The sequence below is a fragment of the Trichomycterus rosablanca genome, chromosome 13 (genome assembly GCF_030014385.1).
Source record: "Trichomycterus rosablanca isolate fTriRos1 chromosome 13, fTriRos1.hap1, whole genome shotgun sequence".
NCBI lineage: Eukaryota > Metazoa > Chordata > Actinopteri > Siluriformes > Trichomycteridae > Trichomycterus > Trichomycterus rosablanca.
Window position 1 is genome coordinate 10,536,096 of NC_086000.1, and position 17,340 is coordinate 10,553,435.

Genomic DNA, 17,340 nt, shown 5'->3' on the forward strand with positions numbered 1-17,340 from the left:
GACAACCTTATAATTACTAGACCAGTACCTTAAGTGCTAGGCTAGAACTGCTGCAAGGGCCATTCCGCCGATTTCCGTCCCCAGGACATTATATGTATAAATATATATGAAAATTAACTTTAAAATGCATTTTTAATTGAGTAAAGTGTCCAGCACATTGATCTAATTACAAATTTAGGATATACACTGATCAGCCATAACATTAAAACCATAACATAAAAAAACACTTTGGTTCTAACAGGTTTCAGCAGATTCGTGTTCTTTGACTGTTGTTTACTAAAACTTGAGAAATGAAATGTTTACTATGGAAGCACTTCTGTAAGTCGCTCTCGATAAGAGCGTCTGCTAAATGCAGAAAATGTAAATGTAAACACAGCACAACACACACTAACACACCACCACCATGTCAGTGTCCCTGCAGTGCTGAGAATGACCCACCACCTAAATAATACCTGCTCTGTGGTGGTCCTGGGAGAGTCCTGATCATTGAAGAACCACATGAAAGCATGCAGAGAAACAGATGGACTCAAGTGGAGCTGATAAAATGGACAGTGAGTGTAGAACAAGGAGGTGGTTTTAATGTTATGGATGATCAGTGTATAAGCTAAAACATTAATAAAAACTCCTTATAACACTAATCCCTATAACAAAAACTCCCTATAATCCTTTTTTCCTTGCATTGACTTCATATTCCATCTATGTTTTCCATAAGAAATTCTAATAATGTGGTTAAAATACATGTTTTAGTCATGTCCCCAGGATTTCACTCAATCCCGTTACCCTAACATATTCATCCTTCTTTTTAAATATTCTACAAGTCACATTTTTACCAGAAATTAACATTATCTGTATCAAAAGTAAGTTCTCCCTTTTTACCTCTGTATGTTTGATAATTATGTAACTGACTGAGAAGATGCTAGCAGATTTTGTCGCCTCAGCTTATGCCTAGTTCACACTACACGACTTTTGCACAGATTTTCGCTCGGCGACTGGTCAGCGCTAGATTTGCCAGCTCGGCGTTTGCTCGGCGATCGAAACTCAGCTCTCAATCGCTATGTGTGAACTACTCAACAACTCGATCCGACTGGCTCCGAGTGCTCGGCGACCGGATTGAGATTTCTAGCATGTCAGATATCTCAATCTGAGTTGCACAACTGGCAATGAGTGCTATGTCGAACAGCCAATGAGAACGCAAGATACAGCGTGAGGAGAAACGCAGGGGAGGAGTGTGGCTGTACAGGGCTTAATACAGTTTATATCATAATACACCGGCACACACACACAAGTTTTACAGTATTTCTGACCTTATCGTTCTCTACAAAACACCAACGTTGCATTGCAAAAATATTTATTAACCTCCAACTCACTATAGAGCAATCCAAACAATATCCACTAAGATTCATTTGTTTTTTCTCTTTGTTTTTACGTTCACAAACTTTGATCGCTCGCTACTTGTTGACGTGCACTTTTGGACGTGGTATCATCGTGTAGTGTGAACTGCACAGCGACCCGGCAAATCAGAAAGTCGTGTAGTGTGAACTTGGCTTTATTGGTTTGAATGGCCTGAGGCTAACTGTGTTTGCTTAGTATGCAAAAACTGCGGTGATGTAATCGCCATAATTGCTGTCTAAGTAGTGCGTCTAAATAACCTGCCTTATGAGTTTGATGTCTTATTAGAATCCTCTCTATTTAGGTAGCTGCCAAAGGTAAGAAGTAAGGCAGCTCACTAGGTTTTCAGACAGACCCACAGTGTTCATACTGTTTGATAAGGTAAAACAAGAAATATTGTAATGTTTACCTACTGTCTTAAGTTTTTTGGAACTGGATTTGTACGAGGGATCTTCAATAGGTTTCCGCACTTTTATATTTTTGGTTGGAAATGCTGAGGGTGGGAGGAGCAGTAATCGGTCGTGTCTGAGAGACTGAGAGAGAGCTTATAGTCCGGATTTAGTGCCATCTGATTTTCACCTTTTTTGACGCTCCAAGAAGCTTTAAGGGGAAAAAGATTTTCATGTGATGATGATGTAAAAGCAGGGGTGCATCAGTGGCTACACGCTCAACCAAATACATTTTTGCTGATGGCATTAAAAAGTTGGTACGACGCTGGGAAAAATGCATCGGAGGGTGACTATGTAGAAGTGATGTCATTTGTTTTTGAAATTCCTAATAAATAGAGTTTTAAAAAGTGCGGAAACTTTTTGAAGAACCCTCATTAACACACATCTCATCTAATATTCGTCTCTAAATAAACGCTAACATGAATTTCACTTTCCTCTTCCTATTTTAGGTGTTGAAGTCAATCTTGCTCTTCCCCACTATTGAGCGCATGGCCTGTACTCTTCAGGGCAAGGTCATGACCCCTGTGCTGTGCCACCTCCGGTATGCCGCCTACCTGCCCATCTTCCTGCTCTCTCTGCTGCCGGCCAGGCTGAAGGCATGCATGGTGCAGCTGGTGCTGAGGAACATACAGTCGCTGGACGTGACCACCGTCCCAGCCACCGTCAGCCTGATCAATGTGGACTGCGCGGGTGAGTCCATCTGTCTCTGTCTCCTTGTGGCTAGCACCTCCTCACTCACCCTGATAAATGGTCCAGCTGTCATCGCCGCGCTCGTCTATGAGCAGCCTTGCCGAGAAAGTGAAATTGAAAAGCAGGTTTTTGAAATGGTCCTGTCATGGGTTTCTATTGTATTCTGACCCCATTTTTATTAAATGATGGAAATTTTCCAAGTGCTGTGCTGCAGTGGATGTATACAGTACATTTCTAGACTGGCCAGATCCAGATGTATCCTCATTCCTATCCAGTAGCCTGTCTGTTCATGATTGGTGAGGAGGAACAATAGTGTGTGTGACATCTTGACTCTTGTGGCATCAGTAGACACTCATGAAGTAAAAATGAGTGTTTATACACTGATGAACCAAAACATTAGGACCACTTCTTTCCACAAAAAATGTGCATTGCATGTCACGATCAAGCATGTATTAAATGTTGACCTGATATATATTACACATAGTTCACTTGTTGAATGCAGCAGATATGATCAGCATAAAGACCTGAGTGACTATAACTAGGGCTCTACCTAATTCACGGCTGTGAAAATCACGTCACGGACCGTGAAATGAGCCGTTTCCTGTGTAATATGCAATTTACTGTAAAATTTTAGCGTTTTAATGTTTTGTATTCGCGTAGCATTTAAGTGCCTCATGTTTACTGGTGTGAGTGAAAAATGTTCATTTACACTAGAAGTATTAATACATTATCAATTACTACTTAGAAAATGTGGATATACTTATGGCATGATTGCCAGTAGTCATATTCCAATATTCCAAGAATACTGCTACAATAGAATGTTACTGGATGTGTACATGGTGTACATGATAAGAAGTGCGTCAATTGCATTGCATGACGTCCAAAACCCAGTTCTAGCTGGTTTAGACCAGTTCCTGTGTTCTAGCTAAGAAATCTCTATTAACGGTGGAATCTTCCACTGTCCTACAAGATGAGATAAGATAAGATTCCTTTATTGATCCCCATGGGGGAAATTTAAGTGTTATAGCAGCTCCAGTACAGTGTAAGTACAGTAAATAGAGTAGAATAAAATAAAAATAAGAAAATTAAAAAAAAAAAATTAACTATGAGATGCAATTACTATTATACATCAGTACAATAATTACAATTATATAATAAAACACTATATATTCTATATGTAAATATATACATAAGATCACCAAAGAAAGTATATTTTCCCCTATTTTTCTTGGCCTTTGTCCCGTTCTGTTGCGGGATCGGCTCTCGGCGGATCATGGTCCGCGCATCGATTTGCCGGATGCCCGTCCTGACACAACCCTTCCTATTTTATCCGGGCTTGGGACCGGCACTACAATGCACTGGTTTGTGCATCTAGCGGCTAGGTATCTATAGGACAATTCAGTGTTTCCAATTAGCCTGGTGGCATGTTTTTGGACTGTGGGAGGAAACCGGAGCACCTGGAGGAAACCCACGCAGACACGGGGAGAACATGCAAACTCAGCACAGAAAGGACCCGGACCGCCCCACCTAGGGATCGAACCCAGGACCTTCTTGTTGTGAGGCGACAGTGCTACCCACTAAGCCACCGTGCCGCCACCAAAGAAAGTATATAAGGGTGTTTATAATTTACTGTGTTATCACATTCACGTACCAAATCCCACCAATGGACATCAAACCTACAATAAACTCATATATCAAGGACAAATGGCAAAACGACTGGAACACACACCAGAATAATAAATTGTATGAAGCTAATCCCACTATTGGGGAAAAAATGAAGACCTACCTCGAAAACCGTTGGGACCAGACAGTGTACACAAGATGCCGTATTGGATAAGATTAACACACATGTACCTGATAAAAGGTGAAACCGCCCCATATTGCGCAACATGCCAAACACAGATTACAATAAAACATTTAATGCTGGAATGTGTCATCTATAACCATGAAAGACAACAGATCTTATCAGCAAAAACCATAAAAGAACTCTTTACCAAGACAAAAGCAACAACACTCCTAAAATTCCTGTCATTAACAAAACTGAAGCAATACATATAAATGAACATACATAGACAACAGACATAACTTCTCTAAGTCAAATGAAATAAATAAATAAAAGACAGATCACAACCTTTCCTGCCATGAACATGGCCCAAAGGGCAGACATGGCGTTAAAAACTAAACACTAACTAACTGTTATCACATTCACAGAGCCTCTGTGTGAGACTGTCGATGTGATCCTTTTCTGCAGACAAGATTGTCTACTCACAATCCAGTCTCTGAGCTATTTCATTAAGGGTTCAATTTGCACTATGAGACGTCCTAGCAATCCTACGGCAATTCAGTTAGCAATCGGTTAGTCAAGATGTCGAAGTCTAAAGCAGCTAAAAACACTACTCAGGGGGATATTCCGCTAGCACACAAGTGCAGAGATTCGGTGGGCGCCATCTAGCGCAGACACTACTTGGCCACCATGTCTGCTAGGGCTGGATGACCGGACTATGTGGGTGGGGCCTTCGAACGCTGTGCAAGGACCCTGATTAGCAGATAGAGGCGTCTGTGCAGAGTGAATGGGCGAAAAGAAGTGGTACGCTAAGGACTGCGCACGGGTCAGAGGGATCCCCAGCAGCAGACGACAAATTGAGTATGCTAAATCGGAAGAAAAATGGGACCCTATTTATAATAAAAGCCAAATTGTTATAGCCAAACTACTGCACTGAATTATCTCCCAAACAGCAAGGGGTGCACACAGCCAGCCAAGGTTAGTACGCACAGACGCTGACCCAAGGAGCTTGTTGACAGGTTGTTGGACAGCCAAGACTCATTGATTACAAAGGAAATAAAGGCCATGGCATATGTGGCTCACATTACTGACCCTTCTAATCCTGATTATGAGGTGAAAGTGTAACAACACACAGTGCATGATTTGCTCTGTCACCAGTCGAGACATTAAGAACAGGTTCTTTTTGTAATGACAGCCTGGCAAGTACCAAGCAGCACTGCAGTGCAAAAACAGGGAAGAGATGGATAAAGGGAAAATAAATAAAATAGAAGAAACATCACACATCATCACATAATTGCAACAATTGCAAATATCATTTAATATTCCTTTGTATAAATCCTCAAAACAGCAACTGAAATTAATTGATCTCATTTTGAAGTCATTATAAGCAGCAAATTGAAATATCTGACTGAAGCATATATTGGATTTAGAGGCTTAGATATAGTGAGCGGACCTTGTAGTATACTTGGCCACAGACACAAAGGAAAAAAGAGTAAAAAAAAAGAGTAGGACCAAGTATTGAACCCGGGGGGACACCTTTAGTCACATGTGGTGGCTGAGAAAGAAGGTGATATGTTTATTAAGTATTCACTCACTCTCTTAACCGCTTATCCAATTAGGGTCGTGCGGGCAGGGGGGGTGGAACCTATCCCAGCTTTTCAGTGGTTTCAAGGCACACAGTAACACTCTGGACGTGTAGACGTCTGTCTGGCCGATAGCACTACTAATGCCAAGTTCACACTACACGACTGGATCTCTTGTAATCGGGAGTCTTTCAAGTTGGTGTGGCTTTCACATTACACAACTGATCGACGATAGGGGGTTTTACACTACACCATCACCAACTGGAATCGCAGGCGAGCTTCTCTGTTCTCCCAAACTACGTTTTGTCACGAAAACAAACGCAAGAAGTGAAGAGGGGTTTAGTGATACCACGTCCAAAAGTGCACGTCAACGAGTAGCGAGCGATCGAAGTTTGTGCGCTAATGTGCAGCATAAAGTCAAGGAGAAAAATAAATGAATCTGAGTGAACAGCATGGATTGTTCTATAGTGAGTTGGAGGTTAATAAATATTTTTTGCAATGTTGTTGTTTTGCTGATGTATTTTTGGATAAACTATATTATGCCCCTGTCCCACCTTTTTACACTCCTCCCCTGCGTTTCCCCTCACACCGTACCTTGCATTCTCATTGGCTGTTCGACATAGCACTTATTGCCAGTCGGGTAACTCAGATCCAGATATTTGACAAGCTAGATATATTTCTTCAGTCGCCGAGCACTTGTTGTTGAGTAGTTCACACATAGCGATTGAGAGCCGAGTTTCGATCGCCGAGCAAACACCGAGTTGCTCCCGAGCCGGCACATCTAGCGCCAACCAGTCGCCGAGCGAAAATCAGGGCAAAAATTGTGTAGTGTGAACTAGGCATAAGATTCCAACCCTGAATCTCAGCAGTAGCAGGCTATTGTGATTTATTTGCTGAGCCACCCTGTGAGCACCCTGTTTGCAATAACAAACTTAACCAGTTAATCATTTTTCTAATGATAGTTGACCTTTTAAAGTGAGGCATCTATGCGATAAGAGGCTTATTGTCACATTAAGCAGCAATGTTTGCGATAGCCTGCAGAAAAGAAATCAAAATTTGAAGCCGTAGCCAAGCTAGCAGAATTTCCTCTGCTGGGGTTTTATTTATTAGAAGTCTTATCTAATCTCCCGACCTTTTTAGTTGGCTCGGTAATGGCGCAGATGAAGTGTTGTAAGTAGGAGTAATTAAGATTTGTCTCTTATGAGGGAAGCAGACCCGCATGGCTCGTTCTGTCTGTCTATGTCAAGGGAAAGTGTTTTTCCCTGTCTGTCCTGGGAGCTGGATGATTGATGCTGTGATGGCTAGAGAAGCTCTGCCAAAGAGGCCTCATTGGACCCTTGAGAGATAAGAGTAAGCTCAGCTCTCTTTGGTTTTTTATAAATGTATATGTATGTATATATCCTACTGAGGATTAGCTCCTTACCCCCTACTGCACTCATGAGCATGCTTTTAATCATTAGCACTTTCCGGCTTTTGTCATTCGGGATCAATTTTGTTTCAACCTTTCTTTTTGCTTTAAGAGAACAACATATTTAGGTTTATTCAAATATTTATTTATGTATTTTTAACTGGTAAAGACATGTTTAGAATTGTTTTAATTGTTCCATTTAAAAGCTATGCATTAAGCTATGGTTTTTAGAATTGCTTTAGAAAATCACAACAGTAAACAGGCAGAAGTACACTGTAAAAAGAAAGAGTAGAATTGCCGCTCAGGTGGCGCATCGGTAAAAGTACGCTAGCTCACCAGAGTTGGGGTTTCTAATACATAATACAGAGGTATCGAACCTCAGCTCTGCCTTTCCGACAGGGCTGGGCGGCTGCATGAACAACGATTGGCTGTTGTTCAGGGTTAGAGGGTAAGAAAGTCGGATCATAGGTCCTCATAACTGGTGCGAATGTGGCCCCTGCTGGCTGACAGATAATGCTGATGGGGGTGCAGCCCTCCGTACACAGTGTCCGTCAAGTGTATGAACTCGACTCGTGGAGGTGAAAAATGCACTATCTGTACTGATTGTGCGTACCGCGTATGTCAGTTGAGAGGCGTCCTCAGTCAGCGGTGAAGGGTCAAATCAGTATAGAGGACGCATTCAGGGTAATTGGACACGAGTAGACTGGGGGGGGAGTAGAATTTGCCTTAAACATGTTTGGCAACCATTTGAACGCTTGGGTCGCACAAAGATAAATTGCTCCTAGCTCGATTGTGCGATCGGCTATTTGGGCATCTACGCACACGTGATGCCCAAATATATTTACAGCGGGGAAAATAAGTATTGAACACATCAACATTTTTCTCAGTAAATATATTTCTGATGAAAACCATGTTTTGGCTTTCCATCCTTTTTGCACCTCCTTTTCTTCATGTGTTCAATACTTTTTCCCTGTGTCATTTCACTTTATTACACATAACTTAATTTTTGGAGTTATTTGTTTTGACTGCTTTATATGTGTGTATTACTTGGGTTGTTACCAACATCTGGTGAAAAATTCATCCAATAGTCCCATTAGAAATACATTTACTCAGAAAAATGTTGATGTGTTCAATACTTATTTTCCCCGCTGTATATATATATATTTCTTATCACCAACAGCTGATAGATTCTTTTTACATAAAAACCAACATCTGTAACAACAGCACAAATGCTTGCACATAATCTACACGCGCCGCCATCACATCACTACTCTTTACTTTAATTAAGCAACGCCCACCTTTGATATGACGTAGGCTTGGTTCTCAAAAACTGGTGGAAACGCGCGTCGGTTCTCTACAGAACACCAAGGTTCTAAGAAACCAGAACATCCTCCTCTGTCACCCCAACCACCTGCATGACCTCCCATGCCTCATCCGTAAACATCCTCCTCCTGCCTGCCAGCTCCATCATCAGCACCCTTCTTCTCATAGAGCTCTCATCCTTTTTCTGCACATGTGCAAACCATGTCAATCTGGTCTCCAAAACGTCCTACCTGTGCTGTCCTTCTAATAAACTTATTCCCAGTATTGCTTATCCTTGTCACAGCATCTCTGCCATGACCAGCTCCATCTCCTGACTTTTTGATGTCCTGTAAAGGTGGCACATACCCTTCTATCACAAATCACTCCTGTAACTCTACACCACCCACTTCACCCCACCTCCTCTCCCACTCTCTTCTTCACCTCAGCTAATCAACCATCAACCCAAACAACTGGTTATCATTAAAAGCCTGTTTTTGGGTGGCACGGTGGCTTGGTGGGTAGCACTGTCGCCTCACAGCAAGAAGGTCCTGGGTTCGATTCCCAGGTGGAGCGTTCCGGGTCCTTTCTGTGTAGAGTTTGTATGTTCTCTTCCCATGGCCTGTCCTCTAGCCCAGTATCAGGGTTCATACATTTCCGATCAGGCATGTGTAGAGTTTGCATGTTCTCTTCCCATTGCCTGTCCTCCAGCCCATTTCCTATCGGGCATTTTTCTCTTTCCTCTTGCATTAAAAGCCTGTTTTTGGGTGGCACGGTGGTTCGGTGGGTAGCACTGTCGCCTCACAGCAAGAAGGTCCTGGGTTCGATTCCCAGGTGGAGCGTTCCGGGTCCTTTCTGTGTAGAGTTTGCATGTTCTCTTCCCATGTCTGCGTTGGTTTCCTCTGGGATCTTCGGATTTCTCCTACAGTCCAAAGGCATGCAAGTGAGGTGAATTGGAGATACTAAATTGTCCATGACTGTGTTCGATATAACCTTGTGTAACCAGTAATTACCGTTCCTGTCATGAATTTACTCAAAGTGTAAAACATGACGTTAAAATCCTAATAAAATAAATTCAAGCTGGTTTTATTGCAGATACATTTCAGTGTTATTCTTTAGGGAGAAAACAGGTAGGACTCGAGTGTGTGCAGCATGTGGGGTGTCCATGTGTGTGTGCTCTAACTCTGTCTTGCATTACGCACATAATTAAAGGCAACTTGACAGACTTAATTAAGAAAGCATGTTGCGATTAGATGGGACTTCCTGGGAACTTTTTAAGAATTTATTCACTCTGAAATCCCTCTTCTTGAAATAGAGCTTGTTGATGTTACCATGTTTAATGCATGTAAAACTTACACACAGATTATGTCAAGTAGGCTCTGTCATCAATTAGTTCAGTTTACTCTTGTCTAGTGTCAGCATTTCATATTTTACTACATTATAGCCTTGAATTACACTGATAAGCCATAACATTAAAACCACCTCCTTGTTTCTGCACTCACTGTCTATTTTATCAGCTCCACTTACCATATAGAAGCACTTTGTAGTTCTACAATTACTGACTGTAGTCCATCTGTTTCTTTGCATGTTTTGTTAGCCCCCTTTCATGCTGTTCTTTAATGGTCAGGACCCCCACAGAGTAGGTATTATTTGGGTGGTGGATCATTCTCAGCACTGACATGGTAGTGGTGTGTTAGTGTGTGTTGTGCTGATCTGAGTGGATAACACACAGAAATGCTGATGGAGTTTTTGAACACCTCACTGTCACTGCTGGACTGAGAATAGTCCGCCAGCCAAAAATATATACAGCCAACAGTTCCCCATGGGCAGCGTCCTGTGACCACTGATGAAGGTCTAGAAGATGACCAACTCAAACAGCAGCAATAGATGAGCGATCGTCTCTGACTTTACATCAAGGTAGGAGTGTCTAATAGAGTGGACAGTGAGTGGGCACGGTATTTATAAACTCCAGCAGCGCTGCTGTGCCTGATCCACTCATACCACACACACTAACACACCACCACCATGTCATTGTCACTGCAGTGCTGAGAATGATCCACCACCAATCTATGTGCATCTATATGGTAAATGGAGCTGATAAAATGGACAATGAGTGTAGAAACAATTTTATGGCTGATCAGTGTGTGTATATATACAGTGTATCACAAAAGTGAGTACACCCCTCACATTTCTGCAAATATTTTATTATATCTTTTCATGGGACAACACTATAGAAATAAAACTTGGATATAACTTAGAGTAGTCAGTGTACAACTTGTATAGCAGTGTAGATTTACTGTCTTCTGAAAATAACTCAACACACAGCCATTAATGTCTAAATAGCTGGCAACATAAGTGAGTACACCCCACAGTGAACATGTCCAAATTGTGCCCAAAGTGTCAATATTTTGTGTGACCACCATTATTATCCAGCACTGCCTTAACCCTCCTGGGCATGGAATTCACCAGAGCTGCACAGGTTGCTACTGGAATCCTCTTCCACTCCTCCATGATGACATCACGGAGCTGGTGGATGTTAGACACCTTGAACTCCTCCACCTTCCACTTGAGGATGCGCCACAGGTGCTCAATTGGGTTTAGTCCATCACCTTTACCTTCAGCTTCCTCAGCAAGGCAGTTGTCATCTTGGAGGTTGTGTTTGGGGTCGTTATCCTGTTGGAAAACTGCCATGAGGCCCAGTTTTCGAAGGGAGGGGATCATGCTCTGTTTCAGAATGTCACAGTACATGTTGGAATTCATGTTTCCCTCAATGAACTGCAGCTCCCCAGTGCCAGCAACACTCATGCAGCCCAAGACCATGATGCTACCACCACCATGCTTGACTGTAGGCAAGATACAGTTGTCTTGGTACTTCTCACCAGGGCGCCGCCACACATGCTCGACACCATCTGAGCCAAACAAGTTTATCTTGGTCTCGTCAGACCACAGGGCATTCCAGTAATCCATGTTCTTGGACTGCTTGTTTTCAGCAAACTGTTTGCTGCCTTTCTTGTGCGTCAGCTTCTTTCTGGGATGACGACCATGCAGACCGAGTTGATGCAGTGTGCGGCGTATGGTCTGAGCACTGACAGGCTGACCTCCCACGTCTTCAACCTCTGCAGCAATGCTGGCAGCACTCATGTGTCTATTTTTTAAAGCCAACCTCTGGATATGACGCCGAACACGTGGACTCAACTTCTTTGGTCGACCCTGGCGAAGCCTGTTCCGAGTGGAACCTGTCCTGGAAAACCGCTGTATGACCTTGGCCACCATGCTGTAGCTCAGTTTCAGGGTGTTAGCAATCTTCTTATAGCCCAGGCCATCTTTGTGGAGAGCAACAATTCTATTTCTCACATCCTCAGAGAGTTATTTGCCATGAGGTGCCATGTTGAATATCCAGTGGCCAGTATGAGAGAATTGTACCCAAAACACCAAATTTAACAGCCCTGCTCCCCATTTACACCTGGGACCTTGACACATGACACCAGGGAGGGACAACGACACATTTGGGCACAATTTGGACATGTTCACTGTGGGGTGTACTCACTTATGTTGCCAGCCATTTAGACATTAATGGCTGTGTGTTGAGTTATTTTCAGAAGACAGTAAATCTACACTGCTATACAAGCTGTACACTGACTACTCTAAGTTATATCCAAGTTTCATGTCTATAGTGTTGTCCTATGAAAAGATATAATGAAATATTTGCAGAAATGTGAGGGGTGTACTCACTTTTGTGATACACTGTATATATACAGGGGTTGGACAAAATAACTGAAACACCTGGTTTTAGACCACAATAATTTATTAGTATGGTGTAGGGCCTCCTTTTGCGGCCAATACAGCGTCAATTCGTCTTGGAAATGACATATACAAGTCCTGCACAGTGGTCAGAGGGATTTTAAGCCATTCTTCTTGCAGGATAGTGGCCAGGTCACTACGTGATGCTGGTGGAGGAAAACGTTTCCTGACTCGCTTCTCCAAAACACCCCAAAGTGGCTCAATAATATTTAGATCTGGTGACTGTGCAGGCCATGGGAGATGTTCAACTTCACTTTCATGTTCATCAAACCAATCTTTCACCAGTCTTGCTGTGTGTATTGGTGCATTGTCATCCTGATACACGGCACCGCCTTCAGGATACAATGTTTGAACCATTGGATGCACATCGTCCTCCAGAATGGTTCGGTAGTCCTTGGCAGTGACGCGCCCATCTAGCACAAGTATTGGGCCAAGGGAATGCCATGATATGGCAGCCCAAACCATCACTGATCCACCCCCATGCTTCACTCTGGGCATGCAACAGTCTGGGTGGTACGCTTCTTTGGGGCTTCTCCACACCGTAATACTCCCGGATGTGGGGAAAACAGTAAAGGTGTTTACCCTCTCTCTCATAACTGGTGCAATTATGACCTCTGCTGGCTGATTGATGGGACCTGCACAGAGATGAGAAAAGAGTGCTCTCAGGGTGCGTCTGTCCGTACACAACGCTGAGCTGTACTGCACTCGTCAAAGTGTAGGTGATAAGGTGCATACGGCATGCTGCCCAAGTGTCGGAGGGGGGCGTTGGTTAGCTTCGTTCTCCTCAATCAGAGCAGGGATCGGCATTGGTGGAGAGGAAGCATGACGCAATTGGATGCGCTGAAAGAGAGAAAAAGGGGAGAAAATGCATAAAGAAAATATATATATTTTTAAAACATATAGCACTAAATTGCTGGATTATATGTATTAATAAAAAAATTAATGAATGAATAAATAAACTGTGACAATTCCACTTATTTGTGATGATCTTAATAACATACTCGATCATTAAAACGTTCCTGTGTTTCCTAAGTTGGTTTACATTAAATCTTCACCGTGTAGATGATAAGTCTGCCTAATAGGCATGTCCTGATCACGTTTTTTTGTTCCCGATCATTAATTTTGATCCCGATCCGATACCGAGTCTCAAACCGATACTTGTATTTTCTAGATATTGTCTAGATAAGAACTAGATAATACTGTTCACACAGTGCACACTTCAAGTACTTTACAGTTATTCAAATTAATCCAATGTATATGTTTAACAACTGAATAGCTCTGCAGTGCTGTAGGAAAAAAATTGTCATGTAACACGGAAACTCTTAAAAGTTGTATGTTAAGGTCCTGAAGTTTTCATACTCTGATTAAAAGTTATTGTTTTGTAAACCGGAGTGATCCTTGACTCACACACCATATAAATAGTAAAATTCTACAGTAATGAACGCAGCTCTGCTCCTACCGCCTTGTGAAACGCTCGCATTGCAGACATTACACTTCACTGTTGGACTTGTTTCACTTTCCAATTTAAAGTATTTCCACACAGCGGACATGCTGACGTAAAACAAAGGATCGGGTGTATGATCGGCCTTAGTAAAGCCGATACCGATTAGTTAAAAAATGCCTTGATCAGCCCCGATTCCAATCTTTGAGATCGGATCGGGACATCCCTACTGCCTAATACTAGGATTAGTCCTGGTCTATTAATTTTAGGTCATTAGCCACATGGAGCAGCATACTACAGAAAGGGCTTACGGTGCATCATCTCCGTTCCGTCTCTGAACAGGGCATCTGAATTGTAATTTTATACGGTGACCGTTACACAACAGGAAATTAGCTGTTCTTCTGCAAAGCCCAAATCATTGCTCCACAGGATTCGATCAGACCACAGTGGAACACGGAGCCAAATTTCGTGCTCTTTTTTTTTTAAAGAAAAGAAGTACAGTTATTCCAGAGGACAGATTACATTCACTGTATATGTGAACAAGACTAATAGTGTCATTTGTGAGGAATATCGTTGCACATTGCACACTGAATTTAAACCGGTCACTTCAGCCAGCACAAGGTTGTTTGAAGATAGAACCCCTCGGCTAAAGAACATCCGATAAACGGCTGAAATATGTTAGCTGTTTTTAGGAAACTTTAAACTGTTTTGAGGAGTCCTATCGGAGCTGACCAAATTCCTGATTTTCCACAGTGTGGATTCGTTTTTAAACAGTTATACCAAATAATTTTGAGCTTTTGAGAAAAACATATCCCTTTTGCTTTAGTAAAATAAGTAAAAAAAAATTTTTTATAATATATATAAATATATATATACAGGGGTTGGACAAAATAACTGAAACACCTGGTTTTAGACCACAATAATTTATTAGTATGGTGTAGGGCCTCCTTTTGCGGCCAATACAGCGTCAATTCGTCTTGGAAATGACATATACAAGTCCTGCACAGTGGTCAGAGGGATTTTAAGCCATTCTTCTTGCAGGATAGTGGCCAGGTCACTACGTGATGCTGGTGGAGGAAAACGTTTCCTGACTCGCTTCTCCAAAACACCCCAAAGTGGCTCAATAATATTTAGATCTGGTGACTGTGCAGGCCATGGGAGATGTTCAACTTCACTTTCATGTTCATCAAACCAATCTTTCACCAGTCTTGCTGTGTGTATTGGTGCATTGTCATCCTGATACACGGCACCGCCATTGGATGCACATGGTCCTCCAGAATGGTTCGGTAGTCCTTGGCAGTGACGCGCCCATCTAGCACAAGTATTGGGCCAAGGGAATGCCATGATAGGGCAGCCCAAACCATCACTGATCCACCCCCATGCTTCACTCTGGGCATGCAACAGTCTGGGTGGTACGCTTCTTTGGGGCTTCTCCACACCGTAACTCTCCCGGATGTGGGGAAAACAGTAAAGGTGGACTCATCAGAGAACAATACATGTTTCACATTGTCCACAGCCCAAGATTTGCGCTCCTTGCACCATTGAAACCGACGTTTGGCATTGGCACGAGTGACCAAAGGTTTGGCTATAGCAGCCCAGCCGTGTATATTGACCCTGTGGAGCTCCCGACGGACAGTTCTGGTGGAAACAGGAGAGTTGAGGTGCACATTTAATTCTGCCGTGATTTGGGCAGCCGTGGTTTTATGTTTTTTGGATACAATCCGGGTTAGCACCCGAACATCCCTTTCAGACAGCTTCCTCTTGCGTCCACAGTTAATCCTGTTGGATGTGGTTTGTCCTTCTTGGTGGTATGCTGACATTACCCTGGATACCGTGGCTCTTGATACTTCACAAAGACTTGCTGTCTTGGTCACAGATGCACCAGCAAGACGTGCACCAACAATTTGTCCTCTTTTGAACTCTGGTATGTCACCCATAATGTTGTGTGCATTGCAATATTTTGAGCAAAACTGTGCTCTTACCCTGCTAATTGAACCTTCACACTCTGCTCTTACTGGTGCAATGTGCAATTAATGAAGATTGGCCACCAGACTGGTCCAATTTAGCCATGAAACCTCCCACACTAAAATGACAGGTGTTTCAGTTATTTTGTCCAACCCCTGTATATATATATATACAGTATATAATATATATATATATATATATATATATATATATATATATATATATATATATATATATTGTTATATATATACACTGATCAGCCATAACATTAAAACCACCTCCTTGTTTCTACACTCACTGTCCATGTTATGAGCTCCACTTACCATATAGAAGCACTTTGTAGTTCTATCTAGTCCATCTGTTTCTCTGCATACTTTTTTAACCTGCTTTCACCCTGTTCTCCAATGGTCAGGACCCCCACATGATCACCACAGAACAGGTATTATTTAGGTGGTAAATCATTCTCAGCACTGTAGTGACACATATATACAGGGTGGGCCATTTATATGGATACACCTAAATAAAATGGGAATGGTTGGTGATATTAACTTCCTGTTTGTGGCACATTAGTATATGGGAGGGGGGAAACTTTTCAAGATGGGTGGTGACCATGGCGGCCATTTTGAAGTCGGCCATTTTGGATCCAACTTTAGTTTTTTCAATGGGAAGAGGGTCATGTGACACATCAAACTTATTGAGAATTTCACAAGAAAAACAATGGTGTGCTTGGTTTTAATGTAACTTTATTCTTTCATGAGTTATTTACAAGCTTCTCTTTGTTTACAGCCATTGACATGTCGCAGAGGTTAACACGTGAGATTGTGTTGATGTCTGGTGAACGCAGTACCCGGGTCATTGCAGCAGATTTCAATGCGACACCCTACGAGACCACCCATCTCCCATGCTACAGTTAGCAAACTGCTTGCCAAGTTTCGTGAAACTGGTTCAGTGTTGGATTTGCCAAAATGTGGACGCATGAAAACTGCCACTAATGAAGAAACATCAGTGGCTGTCCTAGCTTCATTCAGCAAGAGCCCACAGCGTAGCACTCGCCGCATGTCACTGGAGAGTGGCATCAGTCGAACATCCCTTCGGCGGATATTAGCTACTCACAAATGGCACCCTTACGAACTCCAGCTGCTGCCGCATCTCAACGAGGATGACCCAGATCGGCGCACTGAATTTGCAGAATTGGCAAAACAAAAATTGGAACAGGACCCTCAGTTTACACAGAACATTTTGTTCAGTGATGAGGCAAACTTTTATGTGAATGGTGAAGTTAACAAACAAAACCACCGCTATTGGTCTGACACTAACCCACATTGGATAGATCCCTCCAAGACTGTTGGAACACAAAAATTGATGGTATGGTGTGGTATATGTGGTACAAAGATAGTGGGGCCATTCTTCATCAATGGAAACCTCAAGGCCACTGGATATTTGAAATTGCTACATGATGATGTGTTTCCCTCTTTATGCACTGAAGCTGGCACGTTCCCTGAGTTTTTCCAGCAAGATGGTGCACCACCACA

At 42.5% G+C, this 17,340-nt stretch overlaps 1 protein-coding gene across 1 annotated transcript in view; it reads left to right on the forward strand.

Annotated features, from left to right (window-relative positions):
• Positions 1-17,340, forward strand: part of ldah (lipid droplet associated hydrolase) — a 132,290-nt gene that overhangs the window by 79,683 nt on the left and 35,267 nt on the right. Inside the window, exon 5 of the mRNA XM_063007982.1 lies at positions 2,288-2,528. Coding sequence (XP_062864052.1) covers positions 2,288-2,528 — 241 coding nt within the window. The remainder of the gene's footprint in view (positions 1-2,287; positions 2,529-17,340) is intronic.